This window comes from Ascaphus truei, chromosome 11, assembly GCF_040206685.1.
Source record: "Ascaphus truei isolate aAscTru1 chromosome 11, aAscTru1.hap1, whole genome shotgun sequence".
In the NCBI taxonomy this organism is placed as follows: Eukaryota; Metazoa; Chordata; class Amphibia; order Anura; family Ascaphidae; genus Ascaphus; species Ascaphus truei.
In genome coordinates this window covers 44,575,779-44,599,892 of record NC_134493.1, presented here as the reverse complement: position 1 = coordinate 44,599,892, position 24,114 = coordinate 44,575,779, and the positions used below count along the sequence as shown (strand labels likewise).

General features: G+C 43.1%; 1 protein-coding gene across 1 annotated transcript; it reads left to right on the top strand.

Annotated features, from left to right (window-relative positions):
• The first annotated feature begins 20 nt into the window (after positions 1-20).
• Positions 21-23,216, top strand: MOSMO (modulator of smoothened). The gene is made up of 3 exons (XM_075565982.1): positions 21-276; positions 20,467-20,679; positions 21,576-23,216. Exons 1-3 carry the CDS (start codon positions 171-173, stop codon positions 21,758-21,760), a joined length of 504 nt encoding a protein of 167 aa, XP_075422097.1. The 5' UTR covers positions 21-170; the 3' UTR covers positions 21,761-23,216.
• Positions 23,217-24,114: the final 898 nt, after the last annotated feature.

The following is a 24,114-nucleotide window of genomic DNA, read 5'->3' as shown; positions in this document are numbered from 1 at the left end:
GAGTTTACTTCCGGGACTAAGTGGGAGAAGGGGGGTTTGACTTCCGGGGCAGAGTGTCCGGCCCGTTCTCAGCGCTGGCCGGGGATTGTGTTGTTGGCGCGGAGGGATCTCCCCCCCTCCGTCTCACCGGGAAGTGGGCACCGTGAGGCCCAGCGGCGGGGGGGAAAGATATGGATAAGCTGACCATCATCTCAGGATGTCTGTTTCTGGCCGCGGATATTTTTGCCATCGCCAGTATCGCCAACCCGGACTGGATCAACACGGGGGAGTCTGCGGGTGAGGAGAGGAAGAGGGGGGGTGAGGAGAGGAAGAGGGGGGGTGAGGAGAGGATGACGGGGGGTGAGGAGAGGATGACGGGGGGTGAGGAGAGGAAGACGGGGGGTGAGGAGAGGAAGACGGGGGGTGAGGAGAGGAAGACGGGGGGTGAGGAGGGTAAGGGGAAAGGGATGGCGGGTGAGGAGAGGGGATAGAAGGGATGGGGGAAAGGAGCGGGGATAGAAGGGATGGGGGGGAAAGGAGGGGGATGGGGTGTGAGGTAGGGAAAGTTAAAGGGAATGGAGGGAGGAAAGCTGTTGGGAGTGATGGGGAGGGAAAGAGCAGCCAGTGATAAAGGGCTTGAATGGGGAAACAAGGAGAAACAGTGATGGTACGAAAGGAAGAGATAAGTGATTGTGGGTTCATGTTTGGGTCTCTAAACCCTAACTAGATGTTTATGTATTGCATGCAAACTGACACTCACTACCTTGTTCACTGGAAGGATTTCTGTAGGTGTGTAATTTATTTATTTATAAAATATTTTACCATGAAGTAATACATTGAGAGTTACCTCTCGTTTTCAAGTATGTCCTGGGCACAGAGTTAAGACAAATACATGGTTACAAATACAGTTACATAAATCAACAGGGTATACATTATATACAAGACATTGCATGCACAGAGATAATATATGTTATAGGCGTATGAAACAGTTACAGACCAGATTAATATGTGTGACAGCCTTAGTTTTGAAAGAACTTAAACTGGTGGTGGATGTAAGAGTCTCTGGTAGGTTGTTCCAGTTTCGGGGTGCACGGTAAGAGCAGGAGGAACGGCCGGATACTTTATTGAGCCTGGGGACCATGAACAGTCTTTTGGAGTCTTATCTCAGATGATAGGTAATGATGGTGAAGGTGTGACCGAGCAGAGTGCTTTCACTTTATTTTGTGCCTGAATTTCTGATACATGTGATCCAGTGGTGCTGTCCATTTTAAACCTCAAACTGTCTGGACATCAGAGTACCTTGGTGCCCTATAGATCATTCTATGAAATTCAGGGAGAAAATACATGAATCCAATTGTCGCAAGCCTCTTATCAGAAGTACCCTATAGCGAGAAGACAGGGTTATGATACAATGTGCCCTACTATGGAATCGCACCCCAATTGTAACCCCTTCTGTGCTGGTCGTATTGTGAAGCATTTGTATTACTGAGATCCAGGAGTTGTACAGTAATGTGATGCATTTGTATCATACCCCTGGGGCTTGTGGATATTGTGTGCAGTGTTACAATTTCTCCCCAGTGATCACCTGATAATATGGAAAATGTGCCATGGCATATTGCAGTAAGGGACACGAGTGACAATCACGAAACGCACAAAAGTACGTTTTTGAAGTGTGTGTATATACGACAAACTTCCAATGGTTTCTCTTTCTTTTAGCAACTTGCTTCTTGTGATTTAATAGATCTAGCTGAGAGCATGTGGGAGAAGGGGTTGTTAGTGTGTGTTTATACGCTGGTACAGGGAGGGCCAACTCCAGTGCTCAAGGGCCACCAACAGGTAAGGCTTTCAGGATATCCCTGCTTCAGCACAGGTGGTTCAATCAGTCTGTCAATGACTGAGCCACCTGTGCTGAAGCAGGGATATCCTTTAAAACCTGACCTGTTGGTGGCCCTTGAGCACTGGACTTGGCCACTCCTGTTTTCACCTTTAAACTGCCTTATTGTTGGGATTGTATGGTAGATACAGTACCTCCAGTCTGTTTAAAAATATGAAAGGCTGGTAGAGGGATCTTGTAGAGATATATTGAAGTTGATTTATAAAAATGATGCTAACTTGTTTCATGTTGGTTATGTCAGCATGTAACTGTTACATGCAAGCTGTGTTCAAATAACTTCCTTCAAGACCGCAGGTTTTGCAGGGCCCTTGGGTATTGAAGTTGCAGGAACAAAATGACCCAAGTTCTGACTTGATGCTTCTTTCAACTTTCTGTGCAGCGGGTTTTGTAGAGCTGAAGATAAAAACTAGCATGTCCTGTTTTTTTCCCTTCCTCTCTTTGCGGCCAAAGAAATGGAATTGATTATCTGTAGAGAATGAGTCTTGTTTAGTTATGTCCAAATGTAACTGTAGAGTACACAGAATGCACTAAATTCCTTTCCTGGGACTTCATATCGATGGCCTGAACAATTCCTGAATTATTTAAAGTTATTACATTGTAAATAAGGCTAGTAATTGTTTCTGATTCAAGGACATTTAATTTTTGAATGTTAAAAGCCTAAGCAATGGCTTTTGATATCTCCGTATATCTAAACAAATGAACTACAGTAATGCATTTTAAGCAATGCAAGTGGCTACATTTGACTGACTATCACTAAGCACATTTCTTGGTGTGATCAGCTACTTTGATTTAAAGCCAGCCACGATTTCTAACAATACTGTACTGTACATATGTTCTCATTTTCTTGAAGTTTTTTTTTTTTTCACTTTACATAGTAACATCCACATTAGGCTGCGCAGTATTTTAAATGATGGGAAATGTCGCTGTTTGTCAAGCTGCATTTACCCTTACTTTGTAGTAGATAATCTTCCCATGATTCATATGCTAATCCACAATACTGATTTATTTTATATTTGTTGCATGCAATAATTCTCTTTTATCATTGCGTTTTAGCCATCTGAAACAGCCATATATTGCCAACGAATTTGCTGTGTTTGCAAATGAATGTACAGTGAGTGTTGGAGGTGAATCAGAAATAGCCATAGGTCGCTAAGATTTCTGGGCACCCTTTTTTTTAGAGCAAGAGTTTCCAAGCTTTTGTATATTGCGGCGCGCGCGTCAATGTTAATAACTATTTGGAGGCCCACCACAAGACACCTACCTCCTCTTAGCCCTGTCTGTCAAGATAGATTTGTTCTCAAATTCGATTACATTTTAAACAAAGTACAGAAGAGAAAACGGGCAAAGGGAAGCAAGAAAGGTGGCGAGTGGAGAACAGTGTCATACATTTCATTCAATTGCAGCATTGGTAGATTATACAAAAGTAATATGTTTCAGTAATATGAGCTGTTACTAAAAGATCCATTTAAGTAGTGATAGAAAATGCCCAGACTGCAGGCGAGAGACGTCCAAGGTACATTTTGGAAGGCTTTGGCAGCCGCCACTACCGTCTTTGGGTACCACTGGTAGAGATGATTTGTTTTGCCAAAAATATGTCAGCGTGATCTGTTATATTAGACCTTCTAAATAATTAACCCTGCTCATTAATGAGGTTGACAAGACTGGATCATCGTAGCTTTGCACTGTAACATTGTTTTAATGGGTATTCAAAGTTGCCAGGCACTTTGTTGTATTATGACAGATGTAATCTTTTTAACCTTTTTAATGTTAGAATGACCTCTGTCATTACTTAAACCATTTGCTTGTCTTGAGTGAACTCTGTGCCTTTTTTTCCCTTCAGCACTTCAGTTTAGAAAGTACATCAGTTTGTTTGTAAAATTTATCTTAACATGTCCCTGCATGCACAGGCATCCATGCATGTTTTGTAAATCCTCTGTGGTACTTTGATATATCGGTCCAGCTCTGATGCTTTCATCTACCTGTGTGTTATAATTAACTTTGCTGCAGTGTAATGTTAAAAGGCAAACAAATGAATTGAACTGTTCGAGTCCCATTCAAAGCAGTGATGTACCTGGTTTTTAATACTTTGGTGGTCTTCTAGCAGTTAAAAAATTGAAGACTGTTTTAATGCAGTAAAATTTGATGTGCCTGGTTTTACTGCTTGTTTAAGTAGTTGGCATTTGTTTCCTATAAGTTGTCAACCTAGCGGTTTTACAGATTTCAGTCTCATAAAAATAATGCGAATAGTGCAATAAATCAGGATTTGCAGTCTAAACAGTTTTTGTATGCTTATTAGCTTTAGAGACTCACTATCTTTATATTGTAGGAGCTCGGTTTATCCAGTAGAGACCAATACCTTGGACAATGCATTCACTACTGCTTGTGTAACAGAGGAACTAAAGCACAATGACTCGCTATCGGCTTATTAAGGGCACATGAGTGGAGTTGAGCAATATGGTCGCTTGTTAGCTCTGCTCCGTTGGAAGCAGGGACCGATTAGCGCTTATTTCCCCCCTAATATTACACCAGGAAGGGGTCAGAGTGATTCTGCAACACCAGCTGGCTGCAGATATGCCGTCCAGGGGGGAGGGGGGTGGGACAAAACACCTCAACAGCAGGAGACTTTCAAGTGGAAGGAGAGCGCTAGCCAAAAAATGGTGCCTCCCAAGGTGCAACGTCTGAGTCGGACTCTGAGCCCGAGCCATCAAGCTAACCTTTCAAATCTCTGTGGCATGTTCCAGTCAGCCCTATGGGAGGTCAACATAGAACTTCCCTTGCTGGGCGACAGGGCTGCTGCCATGGAGGAAAAGCTGGAGGAGGTAATCAACTCCCAAAAATGAGGAACTGGACAATCGGTCCTGGCACAACAATATCCATATCATGGGACTCCCGGAATAGTTTACACCGGCAACCAAATAGTGCAACACATCCGCAAGCACCTGCTGTCTGAGATGAGACCGGAGGAGTCATATCAGCGACACGAGCACTCCCATCTCTAGTCCTAGACAGAAACCCCTTCCAAATCTACGCTGACCCCTCTCCACTAGACGCGATTTAAGGCCGGTGACGCAAGTACTTGGACACCCCAACATCTGCTAACTAACATCAACATCCCCCTAAGTGGGGGCACCCCTTCCGTCTTTCATGACCATCAGACGGGGCAACGAGGATGGCACGGACCCTGGCAGAGCAATATGACCTACTGGGCAGGCTGGGCGTGTCCAGAGTCCCCGGTGGCTCCAGGGGGTGAGGTTGACCAGACACCGGCGTGGGGCTGGCCCTTCCAAATGGGGGTCTCGTTAGTCCGCCACCTAACGAGTGCAACTGACGTGTCTGCCTCCAGTCTTTCACATTCCCAAATGGCACGACCAGAGCAGCCCTTCCAGGCCACGATGCGGGCTCCAGGTATGTAAATATAAGATCATTTCATCGGTCTCCAAGCCCGAACTCACTCAGACGCCGCCAGAAAGCCGCCAATTTCATCATACAGCATCAGGTTTAATCACATTTGGTTCCAGAGCTCTAGTTTCCCCAAAGCATGTTTAGGCTTAATTTGTTTAGCAAGTCACCCCTCTCACTTCCTCTCAAAATAGAGGCTTCAGTGAGGCTCAAAGCACCAGAACCTTTCTAGCTTTGCAGTAGCGGACCCAGTCCATTGAGACCCTGTTACCGTATAGCCCACTGAACTAGCAGGAGGTTGTGTCAACCTCAACAGGTGCGGACTCCAAGATGTCCCCACATAGGCCAGCCTCTTTACTAAGGGCCTACCACCACCTGGGCAATAAGCCACCACAGGTGCCTGCCACCCAGAAATGTCCCCGGTATAGCTACATGATAGGGCATGTACCACTGTTATTAATGTTTTGAATGTTCTTGTTCTTGCTGTTACTCCCGTTATTCCCATATTTTGTAATGTTTATTCCTCTCTCGCTTTGGATTGCTACATTGCCTACCTCAGGATTTCCCTCTCTTCCCAGGTTCTCGGGCACCCCAGTGGCCAAACAAGCAGAGCACATAACACTCGCTTACCAGCGCAACGCCAGCTATCTACCCTAAAGATTCTCGCAACGCTTGGGGTCTGAATAACAAACGCAAGTGCAAGATGGCAATATTAGATTACAAGCGCTGCAAGGCCTGTATTGTCTCTGTCCAGGAAACACACTTCAGCACTAAATCAAAACCCACATTTCTTGACGACCAGTTCTCTACATTTTTCCTAGCCTCAGCCCAGACTAAAAGCAAATGCGTAGCTATCTTATTCCATAACACTCCCTTCAGGAACGCTAGGGTGCTCGGGGAGGAGAGCAAGCAGGCCAGCATTATAGGCACCTGGAGGCACGCACATCCCCCCCAGAAACGCGATTATACTATTCTTAGCAGTCCACGGATTCTATTTGCGCATAGATTACCTATTTGTGGACACAGATATTATTGGCAAGATCACGGACGCGTGAATCCTCCCCATTACATGGTCAGACAACGGCATGATTTCCATAGAACTAGTAAATATCCTAACAGTCCTACCGTGATCTGTCTGTACTATGACATTTCTGTGCAGTTCTGGGGTAAATAATCACGCAGAGTATGTGTAAAGGTCTTGTGCCCGTCTGTTCCTAAATCCATACAAGAGAAGTGCAAGTAATGTATACTGCACATACACTCAGGGCCTCATGCAGAGAGCAGCGAATTTTAAAATTGGCGAATTTAATAAAAAGGAGCTTTTTTGGAGAGTTTTAATCTCCATATGCAGAAAAGTGCGAATTGTGCTATGTTTAACATGGATGCGTGTGGCGAGTTTAAATTGGCGAGATGCGCGCTTCAGAAATGTGTTAAAACAAATTCGCGCCTTTTTTTTCCCCTTTGCAATGGCCGCGAGCGGCAGTTTTTTTTGGCGAGGCAAAACGGAGACAATCGCGCCATTTTATTGGCGCGAACAGCCGCTAGATGCCGTTCGCGCCTCTCTGCATACGGATATTTTTTAAACTGGCGAGATTGCGGTTCTCGCCAGCCGCGAGGCGAGTTTTACAAATAGAAAAGAAAAATTGGCGCGTTTTCCGGAAATCTCCATTTTCTGCTGTTTTCTGCGCGATTATCTCCAAAAAATGGCGAATTTCGAAAATTCGCAGCTCTCTGCATAGGCCCCTCAGTGTTTTATTGTGCCCGCACTGAGCCCATTGTATAACCATACAGGGTTTCCTTCCGAACTTGTATGTAGTGTAGTTGAATGGAAACACTATGGGCGATTCACTAAATGCCGATGTGGGGTATTGACGTCCATGGCAGTTGACGATGGAGGGGAGCGCAGTATCCTGCATTGGAGCATAGTGCATCCCGGCTGTGGTTTCCTACCGCTGTCGGTACCTGTTAAGCAGGGATGTCCATTTCTTCGTATTGACTTCGTAGCCTACAGATGTGCAATGCCAAGGATGTTGCACTCCTTTTAACTGTGTGACAATTGTATGACAATTATCTACGTAAAAACAAGCAACATCTTTCTTTCTTTTTTTTTTTGTTTTTTTTTTTTCCATACGCCGTGTTTTATTTATATAAATTTTTTTAGATCGGAGAGCCGAATGAAGTCCTTTTTCTAGCAGAGGGTTTTACAGTGCACTTCTCCCAGCTAAAGGCCAAAGGGTTAAAACGTAAAGCATGGGAGGGGGAAATAAATTTTAGTTACATTTCTGATATCCTTTCTCTATCACACACGCCTGGCAGTAGCAGGAAGCTTCTTGGAATATTATTAATGACGAGTGCTTTTCACCGCGCGATTACAACAGCAGAATATCCTTGGGGAACATGACACGTTTTAACAGCGTTTTTGCGTTCTAGCGAAATGGTCGTTTTTGATTTTAGCACTGAAAATGCAATAATATTTCATGGGAAAAACGCCAGTAACATGTTTGCACTTTCCTGTAACCTGAGAGGAAATGACCTCCGTTTAGAAGGCATAGATACTGTCAAAGGAGGCGAGACCTGTGAGTGTATTAACTGCATAGAACAGGGGGTGCTCAATTCCAGTCCACAAGCCCCCCTCCCCCCCCAACAGGTCATGTTTTCAGGATATCCCTGCTTCAGCCTCTGATTGAGCCGCCTGTGCTGAAGCTGGGATTTCCTGAAAACCTGACCTGTTGAGGGGAAGGGGGACTTGAGTGCTGGAGTTAAGCCCCCCCTGGCATAGAACAATTTGCACTTTACAGGAGTTTGTGTATTTTTTTTTTTCTTATCTCATTTACTATACCCCTAGATCAGTGCAGGATATTTCTACCGGTAAGATAACAAGTCTGTGTGTTACATTTATATATTTCTTTTCAATGAGGCGAATTTGGCACTGCAACACTTTTCCATTGAAGCAATATATTGATGCTCAGCACCACATGGATAAAAATCTGAATTATTAATAGATCGAAATTAATTAAACATTCATTAAAATTTATTTGGGCCGCTAAAACATTTTCATAAGGGAGCAAAATGTAAATGCATATCAAGTATGCTCTAGCATTGTATTAAAAAAAAGTACACTTGATATCAAATAAGTTGAAATACAAGCCATGGGGGGGATTTTCTTAAATAACGCTTATTCTTTTTTTGTTTCTCATCTGGAAGTTCATTTTCCCACCAGCTTCTGAGTTGACATGGTCCATTTTTCCTTTATATCGTGAAGCTGGTTATTGAGGTTACCGGCAAATACCAAAATCGAGCAAGTCGCTCTACTCGGGCCCTTATTCAATATGCCCTGAAGCAGCTTCCCCGTACTGGGGAATACTTTAGTCCTACTCATTTTAATGGAGCTGTTGTCTTCTCCGGCCCGGGAAGCAGCTTCACGTGATATTGAATAAAGAACTCTGGGACATAGTTACGAAGCAGTGGTGTGCTATGACACCCTACAGCCCATTCCATTCCGTTGAAGGCCTTAATAAATAAGGAGCGGAAAAGTCCCTACAGACGTATCGTCACAGTTACCGCTGCTGCTTTCCCAAGATCCATGTCTTCTCCTTTCTTCTGCCATGTTTTCGGAGGACTTGTTTGAATAGACACTGCAGCTGGACCAGCAAATGTTCAATTTGAGAGTGGAAGGCGAGCAGAAAGATCGTGGTAAAGCCACTCTTTGCTCCGTTATGTAGCAAGTCTTTTATAAAACCCCTTTGGCAGCGAAAGGGTTGAAAAAGAGCATAAAAGCATCCACTACAACGAGGATATATGTTTGTCTGAAAGTTTGCTTTTAATGCACCTTTTAATATGCTCTAGAATTATTTTGCCAGATGAACCCGAGAACATTGTTATTTGGCAAAATATTGGTTTCTTCCAATGACGGACAGCTATTTGTGGGCTGAAAATTGGTAAGGCTTCTGCATATTTCAGCTGCATGAGCCAAATTTGCCTATGCCATTAAAAGTAAATCGCATTTGTATTCCTTCAAGGCTAGAATGGGCAGGTCTGGCTTATCTTGTATGTAAGATGCATGCATGGGTCTTCCTACTGCCAGGGAGTCGGCTGTGATAAATTATTTTCAGGCACACTACAGGCAGTCCTCGGTTATCCAACGGAATCCGTTCTGGAAATAGCGCTGGATAGTGAAACCGTTGTAAAGTGAGTCCCATGTTAATCATTGGCGGTGAGCGTTGGATAACGCATTCAGGCGTCGAAAAACGACCCATGGGGTTGCATTGTAAAGCGTTTGATAGCGAGGACTACCTGTACAGTGCCGTGTCCATACTCGGTCACCACTTTACACAAGCCACTTTAGATTTGCTGTTCAGCATAATAATCAAATTACTGGTATCACATTTGCCTGGTGACTTTGAAGACTTGTAGCCAGGTCTTTGTGAAAGTCAAGTGTTCCCAGTGGAATAAAGAGAACCGCAGACAAAAAATATCCCTTTAAGTTTTTATTGTGACCTGCAGTAAGGTAAAATGTGTCTCCCTTTATTCCAAAGGTGCAGTGACCAGGGAGAGGTTAAAAATCCTTTTTCTATTCGCAGTTGTAGCCGGTTTTAAGGTGACAAACTTGCACTACGGACAAAAAGTATATCCTTTTTTTGTCACGAAAAGAGGAAAATATAAGACTCTGGTGGCATTGCGTTGAATGAGCATATATATAAATATATTTTTAAATGTGTGTTTTTTTGTTGGTTGTATAACATATATATGCAATTCACAGCTTTAGCTTTTATTACAAGTCGAGTCAGTACGCCTTCGCGTGCAAGCGAAAATAATGAATTTCTTTGTACTTGTGCATGAATAGGACGACCCCCCCATTCTATCGTCTACGGAAAAGATTACAGACTTCCAGTTCTGTGTAACATCCAGTTCTACCGAGCACCTCCTAATATTTATATTCTAGACAGTGTCTTCTTTGTGTGGAGCATTTGCCTAGCAGCGGCTTGGGAGTTGGGAGAATAGGGTTTGGCAACGCTCGACAAAGCACCAGCGATCCAAAGGAGGACAAGTTCTGTGTTGGTCCAGCTTGGTGTGAGAAGAGGGAAATACAGGACTTATTACCCACCTTCACCTAACTAAAAACAGGCTGTAGTTAAAACCAATGCAAAGTATGATCACTGCTTGACCTCAGTACCAACAGAATTGTATAAGGGAGTTGGGTCTATGTTGGATCTTTTGGGTTTTTCTCTAATAGGACAATTAACCACAATATAATATACAAACATACTGAAAATAATCATATCTATAGCGTCATCCATGTACACAGCGCTTTACAGCAGTAACACACGTGACATACTAGGAATAAGCGCTTCATACATAAATGTAACATTAGTCCCTGTCCCAAAGTGCTTGCAATGTAAGAGGTAAGTCTCGAGAATGTAAACAGTAGAGGGGTGTTGTGGTAAGTGCGTCTGCAAGGGGTCATGGTAAATGCATGTTAGATGTATAGTATCCGCCAACGGAGCTACACAATATACACACAACCCTCTCCCTGGTCTAATTGGCCAAGATCTGAGCACAAGGATGAACAGGCAATTTTATAGTCTAGTCAACTAACATAAGAAATGGCCCATACGTGTCCAGAGCCTTAATATTTGTAACTAATAACAGCTCCCCCCCCATGATAAAATTGCAGTTGAATGGAAAATGTTACCTGTCGTTGATTTCCCATTTTAGATTAAAGCAGCAATGTCTCGGTATTCAGCTCAGGGCGACCCCTCTGATTTGAACAGTTTTGTTTTCAGCTCTGAGACCCTCGTTTCCTTGGACACTTCCAGTTTTACATTCCGGTGCAACCATTCTGGCCTGTTCATTGGCAGCCATTTTGTTTTCCCGAAATAGAGGAGAATACTGGCTGTAAGTATCTTGCGGGTCCCCAGAGCTAAAAATAGCACAGATCCGCCCCGGTGGACCGCCGGTTCAAATACTGAAGAAAAACAATGAATTGAAAGCGAGGAGCTGGGATTGCTGCTTTTCTGACTTAGGTTGGACTTGTTACTGTCCATCTACAAACCATCATTACTAGTATAATAAGCAGCATTTCTTTCTGTGAGAGTGCGCTTAAAATGGTATTTCACATTTGCTTTTATTTAAGTTGACGTAAGCGGTGTTGTCTAGCTAGCTTGGGCTGATTCTTTACATACCTCTCAATCAAAGCGACATGTGTTCGTTTCCTTGGCTTGATTACTTACGCCACAGTCAAAAACTGAAGCTATATTATTATATATGATATAAAATATAATACACCAGCTCTCTGGCAGGGGATGTGCAGAATAGCATGTGTTTCAGAAAATGAAAGCACACTTGTGTAAGAAACTCGGTGTAAAAAAACAGAAGATAATAATCAATGGGCTGCTGAATGCTATTGACAATTCACAATTCTGCACTCGAGGTCTGTGTGTGTGTGTGTGTGTGTGTGTGTCTCGGCCTGTGTGTGTGTGTGTCTCGTCCTGTGTGTGTGTCTCGGCCTGTGTGTGTGTCTCGGATTGTCTGTCTTGGCCTGTGTGTGTGTGTCTACCTTAAAATGGCTTGCTGTGAAAAAAAGGCAATTCAATATGAAAAAATGGCAATTCAGTATCTCAAATGATGAAAGCGATTATAAGTGGGACTGAGCTTTTACACGGCACAATCAAAGCCTGTGTTATGGATTTGTCTGTGATATAATTGGAAGTGGCCTCGGCTGGTTTGGCAAAGCCTGTCTGTGTTGTGATCCACTGCGCATGCGTTACCATTCTGTCATTTGCACCATTTGTGATATGCGCTGATACAACATTATCTAATGCAGAGGCATTCCCATTACATGTGTTGCTTAACCACAATGTGTTGTGATACCAGGAGGCCTTGCGTACAATCCACGAATGTAACCCCATCCACTGCCAGCTTTGCAAGCCTTGCTGGAAGGGGAGTACTAGTTTGTACACTCCTACGGTAGAACCAATAAAACTGTGAAATATGCGGGGTGAGTGAAAGCCCTGAGCATTTATTGACAAGACTTGCAATTAAAACCATTAAGCAGATTGCTGGAGCACAGGAATGCAAGGAAGTGCTTTCTTGTATCCTATCTTGGTAGAGAGAAGAGAGGCAGTTACTGCGGCTTAATGCACTCCAACAACTGCTAAACGTAAACACGGATTTCTGGATATTTAGTAATAGACTCCTTATTTTATTCTTATTTAAAGCAGGTTCACGTTGGGGGTTTCCTCTCTCCGGCAGTCATGCGCATCTCGGAAATAACATAAAATAAGTGCTGCATTATGTTCTTCTGCATTCTATTACACGGATTTCTAGATTTTTCTTTTTAATCTAATGCATTAACCTTTACATTGCCATTTTGCCATTCACTGAATAGCATAAGGACTGTTGCACTGACGAATTGTATTTGCGGTCACTGAGCTTTGCACCATATTTTAGCTTTGGAAAGACTGATTTAAAGATACTAAGGCTACTGTTTTTATATACATATTGTTTGCCGGTTATAATGTTCTCCAAGATCTGCTCCTTTGTGGGACTTCACTTTTCTGATTTTCAATTGAAGAATAAACTCTGGAACACACTTACATTTGTATAGTTATCGCCGTGGTAGGAAGGGCATAGAGAGCAGACAAATGACTATTTTACGTCCTCTGCAGTCTTCTGTAAAGGAGTTTTTGGGTTGATATTCGAATGAAATCTGTGACATTTTACAATGAAGATGGGAATGAAAGATTATTGAAGTGCAAACATTGCTGGCTGTAAATGGGAGAATCTGCATATTCTCTGCTGGGTTCTGCATAGCAGTGGCCTGGAGATTTTAAGGATGGATTCTGTTATTGAAGGTTTCCCTTTTAGATCCTGGTGTGTGGACTTTAAGCTGCATTTCTGACTGCTCATTTTAGGGGGAAATTGATTCTTTACCGTGATTTGCACTGGGTGTAGTCCGAACCATAGGGGGGTGGGGGGGGGGGGGGGTTCCTGACACAATTGGTTTTCTGTGCTGGGTGTTCTCCCATTTTGGGAATAAGTGGTCGCCAAATCATAAACCAATATGAAGCTTCAACGGTTGACATTGCAGCTACCCATTTGATAACTGCGGACGCCATCTTGAAAGCAAAGCCTGAAAGTGCACCCACCCTGAAAACAAAGTATGTAACGAACCAGGAGGTCACCGTAGCCGAAAAGAGCAGTTCAGCTCCGTAGGACCCTCTCCTTTCCCCTGTTATAACGTTTGGGGGCACCGTGCCGCTTTACTGTTGGCAGTAAAGCTTTTTTGCAAAGTCCAATGTTTATTTGTACAGTGAGCACAAGAATCTGCATGTGGGCGAGTGCACCTTTAGCAGCTGTAGGCACCCCTATAAAAGGCAAGCCCCTCACAATAACACAGCCACCTGATTCACTTTGCTAGGTGTGTGTGCAGCAAGGCAGGTAATCAGATGAAGTATGGTTCTTCTGAAAGCACTCCAGCCCACACCGCACCTCCAGGGAACGTCTGTCTGAGAGGCTGCTGCCCACTACAACATCTTGAAAGCAATCTCAACATCTGTTAGACATAAAATGAGCCCTTTGTGTTGAGAAAGGAACGTGTAAGCCAGAAAAGACTGCTTTTCATTTAGACTCCCAATTAGGTTCAGTTAGGGATTCTAGTATTTTTCATCCACCTCTTCGCTGCCAGAAAGGCCTGAAATGTATTGGATGGGAGTGCGTTCAAGTGCAGAATTTAAGGTGCTGGCGCTTTTGGGGATTCTTCTTCTTTTTTTTTTTTTTTAAAGATGTTAGAGCAGCAATACTACCCCTCACCCCCCACCCCACTTTTTGTATGTCATGTGACAATGTGTAGTTCTGCATTCTTATCTTCTTATCTAAGCTGGCAATCGTTTGGGGCTCCTGTTCTAAATCTGTTAAAATCCTGATTGTGTGCCTAGCGAAATGGCCGCCTTCTAACTTTGTGCTGCAGCCGATATGCCACATGATATTACTAAGTGCAACCATTATTGCTACAGCTTTCAGAGTAATAGTCAGTCTGCTGTTTGTGACACTTTGTTGCCAAAGGTCCGAGCCCGTTTCAAAAGAGGAAGTGGATTTGACTTACTAAATGGTTGCTATAGCAACCAAAGGAAGATCAGTACATTAAAAGAAAACTTGGACATGGCAATGAGTTAAATAAAATAAAAATCAGGCCGTATTATCCAATAGTACAGTACTGTTTGTGGGTGGGTTTACTGGCTATACATCTTAACCCTGGCTGTGCTCAAAGCTGTGACCATGCAGCAAGCTTTAGCCTATAGGGGAACCACGTTGAATGGTTTTGAAGCAAAAGGTGACACTGTGCTCATTTGCATGTCATTTCCCAGAATCGCTTGCTGCAGTGGAAGTGCTGTGTGCTGGGTAATAGTGGTGAAAGGCGGGATTGCCTACTTGTCTGACATGCAAATGAGCATACAGTAATATTTCCATGTACTGATTTATTTACGTTTAAATAATAATTGTAAAAAAAACATAGGTTGTTGCTGCTTTATTGGAAACCTAAACTAGAGAGTTCAGCATTGTGACCAGAGAAGAAGGTTGGGAGGATTGCTGGTAGATCTCGCTGGTCAGTAGTGCAGCTTGCTGATCAGATTTGGACAAGCCTGGACTTGTTTGCTGCCTGGTCTGTTAAGTGTTGACACGCTGGAACACATTTGTAACCTTTTAACCTAACTCAGTCCCTTTGCATGGATGACTGTGTTTGATGCCCTGCCAAGCCCCACCTGCCAATAAAACACCCTGCTCTCCATGCTAAGCCCCCAAGAATAGAATTTATTTAATTGTGAACTTTTATTCACTTGTCTGCCGAGCGGCCACATTATTTGGTAAATGTAGTAAAAGATATCCTCTCTGAAGCCTCAGGAGAACATCACCGAGGCCACTATCTTTAGTGAGACTCTGTTCCTACTCTCGGGCACAACCCCCACCCACCCCCCGATGATAGTTCTGTGTATCTTGAGACATACACACTGCCGCCCTCACGCATGTAGTGCCCCCCACTTGGTGCTGTGAATGGGACCTCTTTTGACCCTCTGCACGCCTGCAGCCGCTGTCCTCAGCCGGCCAACGGTTGTTTTCTCTCCTAAATGACTGCTTATGCACCTTTTCGCGTCACGCAATCGGTGCTTGGCACGTAGAGGCCAAATTCTTGGCTCCCTGGGATTTTCCGCCCTGTACGAACATGGAGTAAACTTCTTGTAAGGAAAATGGTGGGGACTATTATGTATTTTAAACAATCTGATGCTTCGGGGGTTAATGTGGTTACCGTTTGCTTAAAAATAAAATACAATATATTGGGTTTAGGCTAGGTCGAGACTATTACTGGGTCTGTCCAGAGCTTCATACAGGACTTCATTGGTGGGTTCTCACTTATGGCCTACTAAAAATACAAGATGTGTTGTATGCTGCTGATAGAATCTTGAGATAAGAGCCGTTGTTTTGCCAGAGATGGGATTAAAATATGGCCATCTGACATCCAAGTAAACTGGACACTTTTAGAGGTACTTTCAAATGCCTTCTCTGGAGGGTTCTGCAAGTTTCAGGTGGTGTGGTTAGAAATTATTCCACCAAAGTATTAATTTATTAAAACTAAGGATGTCCGGTGATGACCTCCATCTTAAAGTATAACGTCCATATATCTGTAATCGTTGCAAGGAAATTTGTGCAATAAGACCACACACTACTTGGGTAAGAGGTGCCAAGGGTAGATATCCATTTGTCACTCAAATTTAGGAGCAAATCAGTCATAATTAGTCTTGTTACGTCTGTCATAATCGCCTGAATCTATTGATGTGACTTCTACGACCTCTATGGGGGAAAATCTATGGCATATGATAATGCAGGGGTGCGCAAATTTTACCATCTGCGTGCACCCTCCCATCCCCCCCATACCTGTTCCCTGGCCTCTTCTGACGTCATGTGATGTGTTGCCGTGGCGATGCATCGCCAGAAGCCACCGGAGATCAGGTAAGTGAGTTACAGAGGCCTTGTGCGCCCCCTGGCATTTCAATGCTTTGGGGAAGAGTGTGGGACCTCTGTAAGTGCCGCAGGCCCCCCACACCCCAGAAAATCTCGCACCCCTGTGGTAACGTAATTTATAGGGACTTCTGTTTTATATTTTATCTTGTTATTTTAAGAAACTGTTCTGCCTTTATTTATAACTGTATGTTCTTGTAATCCTTTTTCTGTGTGTGTATATGTGTGTGTATATACATATAATAGTTGATGCTTTGGGGCTCTGAATGAACTGTTGCACGCTTTGTAGAGAGTATTTACATTTTCGGACACATTTTGTTACAAGGGATTTTTGTGTAAGTGCATAGTTTTTTTTCCGATAATAAACAGGGACCTGCGACTCATGCATAATATGTAATTAATATATATTTGCCAACTTCTTGGGTGGTGGCAGTGGATAGTTCTGATTTGAAAATGATTAAGGGGTTAATATTGACTCATTGAAAGTACCTTGCAGAGGAGAAAGGTGAGAGGGCTAGAGTAGCCGTGTGTATTAACTCTGATTTGCATATCTGTTATGTGCTCACTTGTGTGCTGTTTGTGACATGTGGTATATGCAGACGGATTGAGGTGAGATATTGTTTGCGAAGGTGAAAAGTGGGACTGCTTGAGAGCTGTGTATTAACCCTTGCCCTGTATACAAGTCACATTCTCACAGGTGTGCCGTACGTGACACTCCTAAAGGCATCTTTGGAGGTTTGCTGCTTTCAAGTGTTTTTCTATATGTTCATCTCAATGTGATGGGTTTATGTATTTGACCTTTTTCATCGTCTCTTCTTCATTTTATTGTATGATCGAGGTTGAGGTTAATCAATTTTCTCAACTGCAGATGTGGTTGACCTCTTTAGTGATCTGCATTGCCCTGCAAGAGTTAGGAGCCCCTAAAACAACAATGGGATAATAGATCCTCTTACGCTGCACCTACCATGCCCTTTAAAACCCCCTTTAATCATAATAATTTAGTGTGTGTATTACGGTCAGGTTTAGCTGGCGTAATGCCTTTAGAGACCAATTTCTTGGCCGTAGTCCATATGCTAGTTGCTAGTCAGGGAAGAATTTTAATGTGTAAATGGACTTGTATGTTTCCTACATTCACTGATGTTGCTGACTGCTCCGCAGTTGAGGGTGAAATGTGCACACTGCAGTCTGTTTTGATTTTACCGTCTGCTCATCTATTGTCAGATAAACATGGTCTGAATGTTCATAAAGTAATGAGGCAATAGTTGCATCTATGCATGTCTGCCTCGAATGCCTATAACATGCCTGGGATCCCTCTAAATTGTCACCAAAGCTTTTCATAGCAACACTTGAATTGTTCAAGACAGAATTGCGAAGCTGAAGTAATCAATCAACGGTGAATACTTGACACATATGATTCGACGATGACATTATACCACTAGTCTAGAAGACCTCCAGCAGCAAATCCGAGAACTGGCCTAAGCAAGTAAGGAGTAGGCTTCCACCAAAGTGATCAACAAATGCGTCAACGCTGCAATGATTGCGATAAGTGGAATGGAACCAGAAGAAGTCGGCATGGCCTACAAGTAACAATGGATGGGAACCTTGTGAATGCAATCAGTAGGTGAAGGAAGATGGGATGGAGCGTATTTGGAAGAAACAAGACAATTTTGCAAGGGGACCTCCCACTGTGCTTTGAGGAACGTTTCCGACTAGTGTCTTCTGCCCATGCTCACATATTGATCTGAAGCTTGGACCCTGACCGCAAAGATAATTCAGGAGCTTCGGGCAACTCGAAGAAGTACGGAGAGCTGTTTACTGGGTAATACCTGAAGACAGAAAAAGGAAGGGAAGGGGTTTGAAACCAAACAAGTCTGTGACATCTCACGGGTGAAGAAATGAAAATGGCAGTATGCCGGAGATCGCAAGAAGAAATGATTGTCGTTGGACAGATATGGTACTGTACTGGATTCCAAGATCAAAAGACAAAGACAACCAAAAGTAAAGTGGAGAAGAGAGGCTTGCAACTGCAGTACCTGGAAGATCATTGGGGAGGCTAGTATCCTGATGTCTGTGTGCAGCACTGACTGACCTGTCTGTTTGCCACGACTGGCAACAGCACCACCCAGGATGATTTCATGCCCGATGCTGCTTAATTGTCGCGTCGTGACCGGCTGCAGCAGTGACTGACAGGTCAGTAATGGCTGCGTTTCTTAATGTAGTGGAGGGGTAGCAGGTGGCCTTGTGGCAGGAGCGAGTTGGAGCGTTCCAGGCCTCTGCCCACTCCTGCTAACCTTTTAAGTGTTGTAGGGGCCACGGGGCTAGAGTGCCATGGGCACTCCGATTTACATGTCGTGATCGCCTCGGCCATTGATGCCTGGACACAAGGGGAGGAGGCATCCCCCTTCCGTTCCTCGTCTGTTCAGAATGAGACGCACGGGACTCAATCTGCCCTAGTAGAATGAGCAGGATTTTTGGGCGTAGCTACTACATCATGGGGCCTCCTGAGTGCCGCACTGCCCGATAGTTGCTACGTCCAGGGCCACTTAGGTGGTTAAGGGTGCAATCCTGGGTACTTCTTGTTTTTTTTTTTATAGCAAAGAGTGCAGAAGATACCACAGGACACCAAAATAGTGTATGAAGTACCCTTTAATTCAATACATTAAATAAAGCAAAGTAAGGTTGTAATTACCAAATATATTAGTTTAACAGGAATAAGAAGCAGTTTTATTCCCAAGCAGGGTGGCGACATGCCTGCCACCCTCCTAGGCATGCTGGCATCCTGCTCCACACAGTCCGTTGCCCTGGTGATGGTGTTGGCAGATTACGTCATCCACAGCTGATTATCCTCTCGGCGGCTCTGTTCAGCCCAGCGCGTTTCACGCGTGTTGCCTCGCTTCGACAAGAGCAGTGGGTATAGACCTCCCACACATGGAGGTTTTATACAGCTCCTTTAATTAACCCCTGAAAGCAGGGGTGGCTTGTCAATGGAGGATGAAGGACTAAAAAATGGAAATGGATAGTGTGAGTAACAGAGCAGGATTCTATAGGTAATGAGCATAAATAGATGTATATGAATAACATAGATAGGTATAAGTAATGTAAATATAATCTATATTATGCACGCATTCTCGCATAATTCAGAAGTGTGTGTGTGTGTGTGTGTGTGTGTGTGTGTACACATACGAAAGAAAACAAATAGTTTTTTTTACGTGGTTGTTTGTCAATGGAGCTATTTAACATATCGTAGTTCTTTATCCCTTTTTAATGTGATATTCTTGTTGTATTTTTATTTTATTTTTATGTTGTAATCAGACTTTTGACTAAAATGACGACGGCTTCCTTTTCCCCCACAGAAGTCCATGTAATGATGCTCGAGTGATAACCTCTTGTTAGCATTTCTAATCGTGATTGAACAGACAAGTAACAGGATATTGTAAAAGTGCTTCGATGTAATGTGTGCTTATCTCTTTGTGACTTGTTACTGTAAAGCGGCAGTCCCCGCTAATCAACATTTTTTTTAACTTTCTTTAAAATCGATCTTCTTGTCCTTTTAAAACACAATTTTTATTGTACATTTCTGACGGAGGTTAATATGGAGTTCTCCCCGGAGCAGTGTAAATGTTGTCATGGTAACCTCAAAAGGTCAAAATTATGAATTTTCACAACAGCCAAAATGAAAGTGGGTATGGTACTAACATTATATGAATTAAACTTGTATAAGCTTCTGGGGGTATCTTTAATTTAAACATCGCTTGCATATCTACCCTATTTCCTCGATTTGTAAGAAGCATCCCTATTTCAGACATGTGAAAATGGGGGAAAAGGTGCGTCTTAGAATCGAGGAAATACGGTAGGTATGAAATGTCACAAATAAACTAAGCCGACAACTTCTTTCTCTTGTCTCCTTGTCCAAAGGACAAAGAATCTCACTACAGAAGCCTTGTGTATTATTAAATGGGAAGCCTCCTGAATGATATATTATTGTATTGTAAAACACCTATGTGGTTATTCATTAATCGGCAGTAGTGCCGGTCGGGGCACTGTCGCATGTCAACTCCCTTTTTTTACTTCATGTGTTAGTTTTATGGTCATCGGCCACAACGCTCCCCAAAATCGCTACGTTTAGTGTTGAGAACTTATTGTGCCGCCTGTTACAATTCTTGTGTATCTTTTATTTCCAGGTGCGCTCACAGTTGGCCTTGTAAGACAATGTCAGACCATACATGGACGTGACAGGACCTGTATCCCTCCACGGCTCCCACCCGAGTGGGTGACCACACTGTTTTTCATCATCATGGGAATCATATCATTGACTGTTACTTGCGGTTTGTTGGTGGCATCCCACTGGCGAAGAGAAGCAACTAAATATGCCCGCTGGATCGCGTTCACTGGCAGTAAGTGTGCAGCGAATGTTCGGCACGGTCACTGCGCTGCTAGCACTGTTCTTCATTGAAGGTTGTTAGTTTAGTTAGCGCTAGTCTCTCTCTATATGAAAGGAATGATGCCTTCTCTGGGCCCCCGCCCGGCCCCTTTTTTTAATGGATGGGAAGTGGAGTTTTCCAGCTGAACCGCCTTCATTTAATCTCTGATACCCTTCTTCCTGGGATACTTACCGGGAAAGGCGCCTCTCGTACTCTCGCTTGTATTTAAATCCCCTGCTTCAAGTGGGCTTATAGGAAGCCACGGTTGATGTCACGGGTTTCTATTAGCGCGTGTGACGTGATTTAAACCTCCATTTTGTTTCCCCTGGAGGAAACCGTATCAGTGCTGCCTTCAATGGTAGGTATCTCGGGAAATATGTAGAAAAATGTATGCGTTGTGATGGTTTCATGGGGCAAAAAGAAATCTGAACAGTGTGGCCAACACCCATATACAACCATGAAAAAAGAAAGTTAAACCCCCTTGTGAAAATATTAGAGAAGACTTTTAAAGTAAAAAAACAAAACGTCATAGAGCTCTACTTCCGAATCATGTTGTGTGTGTGTGTGTGTGTGTGTGTGTGTGTGTGCGCGCGCGCCATGGGACTTGTAAAATAAAAAGACGTATAAATGGTTTATTGAAGGGTCTAACCTTTGAATAAACCATTTATACTTCTTTGAGAAGTCCCTTGGGGACCATCCAGGCAACTTGACGTGTGTGTGTATTAACAGGGGAGGGAACTGCACTTTTTAAAGTGCCCCATTTCACAGCTTTCCTACTAATATTGGTCATTGTTATTAATTCAGGTGGTCTCCTGTTAGAATGTGTCTCTAATGTGTCCCTCGTTCTAATGGTTCCCTTTTCCCCACAGTGATCCTGTTCTGCATGGCAGCATTAATATTCCCAATAGGATTTTACATCAATGAAGTTGGAGGTCAACCCTACAAACTGCCCAACAACACAGTCGTCGGGTCATCTTATGTACTGTTTGTCTTATCCATTTTCTTTACAATAGTGGGACTATTATTTGCAGGCAAAGTTTGTTTACCGGGCTGATGTAAAAGGGATCTGCTTGACTTTTTACGGGAAGGGATTTTTTTTGGGGGTGGGTGGGGTGTTCTTGGAAGATAAAATAAGACAGCCGAGGACATTGCGTTCTCAGGAGAATGCTTAAAAGGGACAAGAGAACCGAGAAGACAATAGACATTGACTTGTTCTCACTATGCACTTTGGATCAAATGGGGAGAGCATTTCTATCCGTAACCAAATACAAATTTCATCGACTGATCTCCTGAGCATCTTCATGCTGTCAGGTCTGCACTGTGACGGGGACTCGTGAAGAACACCGCTTTACACTGACAAGCAAACTGACCTTTATTACTGTACCCGGTTCCCGTTTTTATCGTCTAATGATCGAAACTGAAGAGAGAGAAATCAAGAGTATTTATGAACTTTGCGGCTGAACTAGCCGCGTTTCCAGGCCAAGTGAGGCTGGCCTCACTTACAAGAAGAGGGTGGGGGCGGAGAACCTTGGCACCAAACCGAGTTCGCCAAGCCAAGAGAACAAACCCTGGTGAACACTACGGCGCCTGGTGGCTGATGAATCCCATTGTCCTGTTTTGGTGTGAACCTGCTCGATGGTCCACTGCAGAACCTTGTTTTGCAGTTGACAGAGGGGTTCTATTGACACTTAAGGAGGTAAAATGGTATTTTAAGGAGGTTTCAGAGGTATTTTAAAAATGGAAAGGGAAGGTTCCAATCAATTAAAACGACAACTAGAAACACTACACATTGCTCCTCCAACCCTATCGCTGTAGGGGAAACGATATAGAAAAAAAAATTAAAATACTAACATTTTGGGGGTGGGATGAACTCTTCCTTTATATTTATATAAATATATATATTTTTTGCTGACGCAGTATACAGTGTATATAGAAGCAGTTCCTGAAAGAGCGCTAAACGCTTTGCTAGCAAAATCACTGTGGCGTGCAGACTGGAACTCAGTAGATAAAAAAAAAGCCATTTTCCCTGAAGGCTGCATAGTAAAGAGTCTTCAGTTTACCTCATTCTCCGTAGCAGCCCTCTATTTCATCCAGTTTTATAGTAGGTACAAACACACAGACCATGTCTAGGTGCAATTTTAAGTTAAGCTAAATTTTCTTTGTGTGGTAATTTATTTGACACTAGAGTAGAAAGCCAGGCCATCTGTTTTCTGTGCTCCATTTCTGATTCTGAGAGACTGATGCTGTGTAAAATATTAGCAACTATTTTCGATTCTATATATATATATATATAATTATTTTTTTTTGTTCTCACTGGGTTCATCTGTTACACTTAGCTGCATAATTATTACCAGAGTTAACTCCAAGCACAGCCTGTAAGGATTTGAAACAAAGTATGTTCAAGGAGACGTCCCTACTTGCTCAAAATGATGTAAATACCTTTGTTCTGTAATGTGTGTTACTTGTTATGACTAATTTATTATAAGTCAGAGATGAACATTCTTAAATTATTTTGTCTGGGCTTCTTTTCTTTATTTTATTAAAAAAAGAAAAAAATTACACACACACTGTATATCAAAAAATTACTCACACACTCACACTCTGTGTATCATCACCATCCTTTGAACCCTTTTTTCGTACTATGAAAACGATTGGCTTACGTGGATTCTTCTTTGATTATGTATTATTGTGGTGTTCAACATAAAAATGGTTTTAACGTCAACACGCAGATATCCCAAGGTGTACACGTCCAACATTTTGGGGAAGATGAGTTGTTTGAACTTGAGGAGTCAATTCGGCGTAGCAGGTGTTGATACCGTGAGAGTTTGAATGGAAATACATTGTACGGGGTTTTCCAAAACCAGGCGTCTTCTCTCTGACAAAACACTCGGAGACCTGTGAAAACTGTAAACTTTCAACTACAACTTGCAATAAAGAACACTAGGCCAAATTTGTTTTGTTTAATAACCAGACACACAACACGTTATGGTGAGTAAAAAATGTGACACAAACCTCCAACGTACTGTGGACCGCAAATAATACCGTGTGTGGGTACATTTGCATGTCAAAGACGGGTCTGCCTTTCCCCATTATCTCTTACCATACAATGCTTCTACTGCAACCAGGGATTCTGGGTAATGACATGCACATGAGCATTCAGTGTTTTGTTTAATAGATATCCGTAATTGGGAAATGTAAGCACTATACAAATGTTGTTTCTCATCACTCCAGGAGAAGAGAGCTAAATAAAACTCTGAATCTTGTGTGCAATTTCGCGTAAACGGTGCCAGAGGGAAGCACTGTAATATGTCAAAAGTGAACCTTTTTCCTGCCAGGAAGGCCTGCACTACAGGCAGCAAATGGGTTAAAATAGAGCAGCGGTGGCCAACTCCAGTCCTCAAGGACTAC

Bases quoted from the DNA above. Each gene is read 5' to 3' on its own strand.
- MOSMO (XM_075565982.1), top strand. From the start codon at position 171: ATGGATAAGCTGACCATCATCTCAGGATGTCTGTTTCTGGCCGCGGAT. The intron at 277-20,466 runs GTGAGGAGAGGA...TTTTATTTCCAG, and splicing joins CAACACGGGGGAGTCTGCGG to GTGCGCTCACAGTTGGCCTT. The intron at 20,680-21,575 runs GTAAGTGTGCAG...TTTTCCCCACAG, and splicing joins CTGGATCGCGTTCACTGGCA to TGATCCTGTTCTGCATGGCA.